This window comes from Pestalotiopsis fici (genome assembly GCF_000516985.1).
Source record: "Pestalotiopsis fici W106-1 unplaced genomic scaffold PFICI_Scf_3, whole genome shotgun sequence".
NCBI lineage: Eukaryota > Fungi > Ascomycota > Sordariomycetes > Amphisphaeriales > Sporocadaceae > Pestalotiopsis > Pestalotiopsis fici.
In genome coordinates this window covers 4234095-4241638 of record NW_006917093.1, presented here as the reverse complement: position 1 = coordinate 4241638, position 7544 = coordinate 4234095, and the positions used below count along the sequence as shown (strand labels likewise).

Genomic DNA, 7544 nt, shown 5'->3' with positions numbered 1-7544 from the left:
TACTGGAAGGGGGTATATGGAGTGTTAGGTTCGATTCCTAATGGCGCTAGTCACTGGGGTGTCCATGAAGTTATTCTTTTCTCTAGGGCGACCTGTCAAAAGTCTGCCCATTCCGCCCGCCGATTTTAGACGGACCAACGCGCGCCTTTGGAAATGAAGCGAAGCCCATTCGGCCATTCTCGCGTTGCCTCCAAGAAATCGACAAGTTGCATCGGCGGTGCATTTTCGTAGGATCATTCCAGGCGCAATCCTCATCTCCTCTCTCCGCCTGTCTCCATCGCTCAGCTGAGCACGTCTCTCACCTTTCCTCAGCCTACAGTTGCACCTTGGGACCCTGGACAGCGCCTTACTCCGGCCTTGTCGCTCTGACCCGGCCAACTGGATCGAGCCTCGGACTTTAGGACGCTCCCTGTGCACATGACGCCCGGGACAATTTTGACACGATACCTGCCGCCCATGGGAACATCTCCCACGTCGACATCCTGTGTCTTCCTAAGAGCACCGGCAGTCGTCAGCCTTAATGGCACGGCAAATGCGGGCTTTCGGCCCCCCCACGGGCGTGGTGCGACTTGTGGATACATCGGCCCATGGAAGGACTTGAGCCTTTTCTTTTCCTTTCCTCCGGATGCAGCAATGACTGTTTCTCAGTCGAGTCTCGCTCCAGATGTGTCACGATCGAAGCATCATCGTCGTCGCGATGCAGACTCATGGGCATTCTACCCGCCGTGCCATTCCGTCTCCCACTAGTTACTCCGAATCTCCAAAGATTGCATTCACGGCGCCTGTCTCCGGGCATAGGTTGAAATGAACGACTGCATGGCGCACGTTTAGCGAATTCAAATCTTTTTGTTGGCATAGTTCATTGCCCACAGTTGCGGGACACAATGCCGATACCTGTACCACGACATCGCTCGTATATCCGGCACTGACGCTCCAACAAGTCCCGCAAGCCCACGCTGGCTGGTTGTCTGTAGCATTGCCCCAAAGGTTCTGCGAGACTTGCGCTCTGTAGTCCTGTAAATGGTCATGTCAGGCAGTGTTCATCACAAGCAGTTATGGGCAGCGCAGCAACTTTCATACCGATGAACTCGAGCGACACTCGTTGGTACAATTTGCCCCAGGTATCGTGAAGCTTGCATTGAACGATGTTCCTATCGGAATATCGTCATCGTTTGGCTCCAGAAGATGCGATACTGCCGAGTCGCTAGGAGATGACGAGTGCTGTTTCCGTGTTCCGACCACCGCACCAACCACAATTGCGATTACAACTAGGGTTGCAAAACCTGCCTCGATGTACACTCGCCGCTTGCTATCCTCACGGCGCCACCATCCTTCCGCGGGTTTTGGGCTTGTGAGCATCTTTGCTGACTCCTCGCCAGATTCGTGTGGATTCGGCTCGACAACGTACGGGCCCTCTTCCAGAGCTGGCAAATCGAAATTGCGAGCAAGGTCATTTGACCTTGATTCGAAATCATGATCATCTCCGACTACATGAAGACCTTGGTGGTAGAGCGGAGGAGTTTGGCTCATTCTGAACTTGTGTGCGGATTCCCCCACGACTTCCGGGTAGTCTGCTCCAACAAACTCTAGCCCACCAGACGACAATCTTTGCGGTAATGACTGCTCTGTCAACTCAAAACTGCAATTTGGCAAGTCACTTGCCGTCGTCTCTACTCCACTCGAGATATCCTCCAGCCTTCGGTATTTGAGATGAGAATCCATCACGTCGAAGAGAGTGTAACAACAGCGGAAAATTTGACACAACCTGGCCTGCACGAAGTCGTGTCAGACCTGGAAACTCGGGAAAAGAAGACGATAAAAACGGTTGAAATGGTAATGCCGCTTTCACCAGATCATTGCGACTTTACCAATTACAAAAAAAGCCTTTAGTTTCCAGCAGATAAGCACTTTGTGCGGCTGACGTGCTCCCTAGGTTGACCGAGTCTACTGCATGCTGCAAATAGAAACAGGTTGATCAGATCATCGTCATCGCCGTCACGCTCAGTGCAGGATCCTTCACCTTCGTCCTACGCAAAGTGCGCCGAATGTCACTGGAAGCTGTGCCTTTGCGCAGTGATCAACGTTGGGGAGGCCTCACTAGAAATTGCTACACACAACACGACAGCGCAAGCTCAGAGAGAGCGACAAAAGATTGGAGGTCCGCATGCGCCACTAGGCCTTGTGGCAACATCACCAATGCAGTCAGCATATTATTAGGATCAGGGCTTGTGCTGAATTGGCTTACACGCAGCGACTGTTCTCTCCCAATGGTATCACTGGACACTACATATGTAGGTCTTCGGGATCATCTCCACCCTGTGTCACCTTCATTGAGCAGAAAGCCATTGCGTGGTTCTCAGACTGCGGACCCAGACACTCCTACCGTGCAAAGCTCCTCTCATCGATCGCGAAGCTTTTGCTGTCAAGTTACTCGCTTTCTGAACTAAGGGCGCTGTCGCGGTCTGAGGCTATCTATTGCTGTAGCAACGCGCCGCGGCCATCGTTTGCTCCCCCGCAAGAAGCTGAAGATTAACCAGGCAATATAAGGACAAACAAGTGAGCCATGTTTGCCTTCGGGCATTAGAAAGGGCAAGTGGCTGAATGGTAGAAAGTCAAAGATAACCTCTTCAAACCTGAAAGCCGCGTGTTCGAATCTCGAAAATTATCTCGAATTATTTTTTTGTCCCCTCTCTAATGGCCTGCGAGAGGAACCATTTCTACGTGGATGAATACCCATCAATAACAGGTGAAGGAAAGATGCGATCAAAGTGTGCTAGCAAAAAGAAAAAGAAAAAAAAAGGAAAGAAGAAAATAACAACCACGGCTGTGGCTGGGACCGCGAGCGATGGAAGAAACTTTCCTGGAGGGACGTATCAAGCTCATCCTGTAGCCTGCTATTGAGCATCATACGCCAGAGATAATCTCCGCTGCTTTGCTCTCGCATTTGGACAATCAGCGTTGAAAGGGGAGCTTTCTCCTTGTCTCGTAACCGTAGTTAGATTACACGCATGCTGACTGATGTAGCCAAGCTAATTTCGCGACTATGAGCCTTTAACTTCAAGCAACTTGTTCAATGCAATTTCTACTCATCTCGCTCCATGACTACCTAGGTACAATGCTTGAGCTGGAACCAGATCTTTGATGGTATCAAGAAACCCTCTTTGTCAGGTCCACGAGTACGTATTTGAACTCCTTCCACTCCTCGTGCAGCCACGGCCGCACCTTTTCTTCACCCATGTCGATCTCCGTTTGCGACATATCCTGCTCCAAAATGAAGGTACTCTTGAATGGAGCATCATCGCGCAGATAGATTGGATTGATCGAGGCATTGCCTGCTCCGATGAGGACGCCTTTGTAACCTTTGGCCTCCATCTCTAGACAAACCCACCACGAGAAGAGCCGCCCCAGCCCTTGTCTTTCGTAACCCGTTCGCGTCACACACCCGGATCTGTGGACGTACTGGCCCAGACTGGTTGGCACCGGAAGTCCTGGGATGGTGCTTGAAGCGTCGCTAAAGTACTGCTTCATCATCTGTAGCCAGAGCGGCGCGACATCTGCCATGATGGCCCTGGCTTCGTTCGTCGGCGGGGCAAACAGATCGTACGACAGCGCGAGCGCGACGATGGGGAAGTCCATCTTGTCCAGCATCCACTGCGGCCCTTGCTCCTCGAGCCGCGGGTCCTCGATGTCAATCTCATGCCAGTAGAGCGCGCCACCCGTGGCCGCCGACTCTGGCCGCTTGAATTCGTACTCCTTGTCGTAGAGGGCATACGAGAGTCCGCTCTCTAGGTTATGGGCGTGGAATTTCCTCAAGCCCTCGAAATGCTGCAGTGCCGTCTTAACTTTGGGATTGCGTACGAGCGGTCGCCAGACTGGGGCGCGCAGCAGCATTTCTTTCGTCAAGAGCGCGCGACACCATTCCCAATGATCCGGGTGCACTGGGCGGATTTCGTAGCGCGAAGGCAGGCTTATGCCGTGCAGATCCACAAGGGTCGTCATTCTTGCTTGCTGTACTTTGAAGGAAATGGCAACCGCTTCCTGTCTTTTTCTTCCCAAGGTGATTGAGCACGAAACAGTTGAAACTCGATAATATGTGGTGATGTTGCCTGGTTATATCCCCAAGCCCCCTCTTATGCTGACAACAAGTGATGCGGCACAGCTCACCAATAAGAGCAAGGCAATGTCTTACCGTCGTCTAAGGCCAGCTGTGCTTACACTCATTATGATTCATCTTGGCTCATCCAAGGAAAAGTTTCACGGCGTGACTCTTGAGTCGCAACTATGAACAACTTTGTGGAGCATTCCATTGCGATATCTTGATATCGCAAAAACAGGGTCTCGACTCGGTTGCTGCAATGTTTGGGGTCTGAGGAGATGAGACGTCTTTCCGGCGACTGCCACGAGCAGACATATCTTTTGACACGGCTCTCGTGTGGTGTTTCGCCAGGTAGTCGAGCCTATGTTCTGTCGCTTGCGAGAACTCTTCGTCACCGAATGGCACCAATGCAGCAACGATTTTCGCAGCGCGCAGTCAGTCCGTCAGGTACATCGCAAAGTGGCCACGGATAATCGAACGCATGTATAATCGCACTCGACTTTGATACGGGAAACATTAGCAAAACGGAACGCTTCGTCGACAGGATTGATCCAGGAAGATTTTGAGATTGATACACGATCCGACAAATTATGTCGTTGGCTCGCGCCAAGGACAAACCTCTTCCCGTCCCGTGATAAGTGGGAGGAACTCGACAAGATCGGACGCGTGATCTGGGTTCAATTACTCAAGCGCGAATGTGACTCTAAGGATGGTTGAAAGGAAAAAAAGAGAGTCCATGATACTGTTCCCAGCTTGGGCATCTGACTTCTCATGGCTAATGTGGGTGTGCATTGATCGATCGCGCCTCAAGACAGGCTCGACCAGCCAGCCAGCCACAGTGTGGATCCAGACGCAGAGAGCATGGTCTCGAACTCAGCGCATTGGGAATGAGAATAACCAATAAAAAAATATTCCTTTGCTATGCGCGTATTGGTAAATCGCGCTCTACAACATGTAAATATAGTGCGATAGATAAGATGGTTCCTGGATGATGGTGTGTATATGGCGTGATATGATGCAATGGCCTTTTGGTGGAGCTGGTGGCTTTGGCATTGAGTCGTAGTCGAGCTGCGCTGAAAACACTCTGAATGAGAGGTGTCTATTGTTGTCTGGAATATTGGACGACAATATGTTCTGATATAGCATGTCAGGTTTGGAAAAATCGCTTACAATGAGATACCATGTCCTGTCGCCCAGATGGAGGGTTAATTACCCGAATAGTGTCACCATATAGATTTCGCGAGCAAGGGATGACCGTTTGCGAATCCAATCGGAGACTTTTGCCTGACGACGGAGCAACCTACTGTGTTGTATCTGCCATGATGGGCTCATTGATGGAATATCACAAGATTTACTGGAAATAAATCCAGGCCACATCAATTTCGTTTTGTAATCAGACATCGCATTCGAATATTCCCCAGACGAGAAGAATCGCATCATGAATCCATCACTTCCCAATTTCCAAAACTACCCAGTCGGTAGTCGGCGGTCGCTTGAATTTCAGTCAGTCCACGGTTGGAATCAATCAGTCGCCATTGCAGACATTGTACCAGAGCCTGCTTACCAACGAACCCTCGGCCGAGATCGCCACCGCGCATCCACGATGCCGCCATCAATAGTGGCTCTGCAGGGCTGATGGACCTAAGCGAGTGAGAGATAACCGGGGATTAGTTCGGACTAGTCGCATTGACGTGATTCCGGGGAATGATGGGAGCATCGTGGGCATGCATTCGGCACAGGACGAAAAGCGTTATGGACCGAGTCTGGTATATAGACTCTCCAGGTCTGCCCGCTCAACGTTAATGATAGTGTTGAGACACCAAGTCGAACAACAGCACCACGATCTCAAACACGTGTTTTCGTGAACTACCTCGTCATGGGTCACCCAGAGCAGGCCACAAGGACGATCTCCGAGTCCGACCCCGAGGCCGGACCCAGCGAGTCCCAAGAACAACTCGTCAAGCCGATACGAACATGGAAGGGATACATCTGGGACACTTGGGAGCTTCCTTCGGATCAACGAAGGCTACTGTTCAAAGTGGATGCCTTTGTGCTGACCTTTGCGTCGATTGGATATTTCTTGAAGAACATTGATCAGAGCAATATCAACAATGCTTTTCTCAGTGGTATGAAGGAAGATATGCAGATGTACGGCAATGAATTGGTCACTAGTAAGTTCCCTCGCATGTCTCCTCGAGCTTCATATTACCGACAGTGGACAAAACCTGACGCAAGTGATACAGGTACATCTATCTGGACCGTAGGCTATGTGATTGGCCAGATCCCATCCAACCTTTTGCTCACTCGCATTTCACCACGATGGGTCATTCCTGCCCTCGAGGTTGGATGGGGTATTGCCACCATTTGCACTGCGTCTGTTCAATCTGTCAAAGCCCTCTATGCATTGCGCTTCCTTGTGGGACTGTTCGAGTATGTCAATGATACGGAGTTTAGTGGCATCTCCAGACTAACAAGAGAACCCAGATCCGGATTCTACCCTGGCATTCATTACATGCTTGGCAGTTGGTACACACCCCGCGAGATTGGAAAGCGAGCCATGATTTTCTGGCTGGCGGGGTCGGTCGGAACTCTCTTCAGTGGTTTCTTGCAGGCAGCGGCGTACAATAACCTGTCGGGTGTACATGGCTATGCTGGATGTATGCATCACCTGACAATTGCCCTTTGACGGAACCTTGACAGCTAATAACATTCTTTTAATCAGGGCGCTGGCTGTTCATTGTCGACGGCATCATTACCTTACCACTCGCCGTTGCTGGTTTTGTCTTCTTCCCAAATCTTCCTCAAGGCGGCAAGAAGACATGGTGGACGACGGAAGAGGAACATTTGCTCTCGGTCAGACGAATGCAGGCGGTTGGGCGAGAGGGCAAACAACCTTGGACTAAAGCAAAGGTCAAGAAGATCTTGCTGAGCTGGCAGACGTATTTGCTCCGTAAGTCAACCCGACTACAATTTTACCTCGCTCTGTCATCTCCATGATTTCCCTGAGCGTAGTTCTACTCGACCACGCCAATACGCATCCGTGACCAAAATACCAATATGACTAGTATGAATGAGGGCTAATAAATGTGGCAGCTCTGCTATACATTGTTTGGAACAACGGATATCTGCAAGCAGCCATGGGCTACTGGCTCAAGAGCTTCAATACGACCCCGGCGCCTGTCCCCGGCGTGACATACTCGATAACAGACATTAATCAATGTGAGTGAGGCAACTGCCAAGCAATACCGCAAACAGAAAATGATTATATGTTTTGCTAACATCATGTCAGTGCCTAATGTCTCGACTGGAATCTTCATCGCAATGGCACTCATCTGGGGTTGGCTCTCTGATGGTCCCTGTCGCGGGGCTCGCTGGCCGTTCATCTATGCCGGTGCTATCATAACGGTATGTTTGCATCCCTAATCCTCAGTCATTTAGCCCCCCCCCC

General features: G+C 50.7%; 3 protein-coding genes across 3 annotated transcripts in view; 1 reads left to right on the top strand and 2 right to left on the bottom strand.

The window, feature by feature from the left end:
* Positions 1-1074: 1074 nt before the first annotated feature.
* On the bottom strand, positions 1075-1530 carry PFICI_05423 (uncharacterized protein; the record flags this gene model as incomplete). The annotated part of the gene is made up of 1 exon (XM_007834004.1): positions 1075-1530. One exon carries the CDS (start codon positions 1528-1530, stop codon positions 1075-1077), a length of 456 nt encoding a protein of 151 aa, XP_007832195.1.
* Positions 1531-3147: 1617 nt separating this feature from the next.
* On the bottom strand, positions 3148-3999 carry PFICI_05422 (uncharacterized protein; the record flags this gene model as incomplete). Its single annotated transcript, XM_007834003.1, has 1 exon — positions 3148-3999. One exon carries the CDS (start codon positions 3997-3999, stop codon positions 3148-3150), a length of 852 nt encoding a protein of 283 aa, XP_007832194.1.
* A 1973-nt stretch (positions 4000-5972) lies between these two features.
* Positions 5973-7544, top strand: part of PFICI_05421 (uncharacterized protein) — a gene marked incomplete at both ends in the record, with an annotated part of 2297 nt that continues 725 nt past the window's right edge. Inside the window, 6 exons of the mRNA XM_007834002.1 lie at positions 5973-6267; positions 6340-6526; positions 6581-6753; positions 6819-7046; positions 7190-7315; positions 7386-7501. Of these exons, the coding sequence (XP_007832193.1) occupies positions 5973-6267; positions 6340-6526; positions 6581-6753; positions 6819-7046; positions 7190-7315; positions 7386-7501 (1125 nt within the window). The remainder of the gene's footprint in view (positions 6268-6339; positions 6527-6580; positions 6754-6818; positions 7047-7189; positions 7316-7385; positions 7502-7544) is intronic.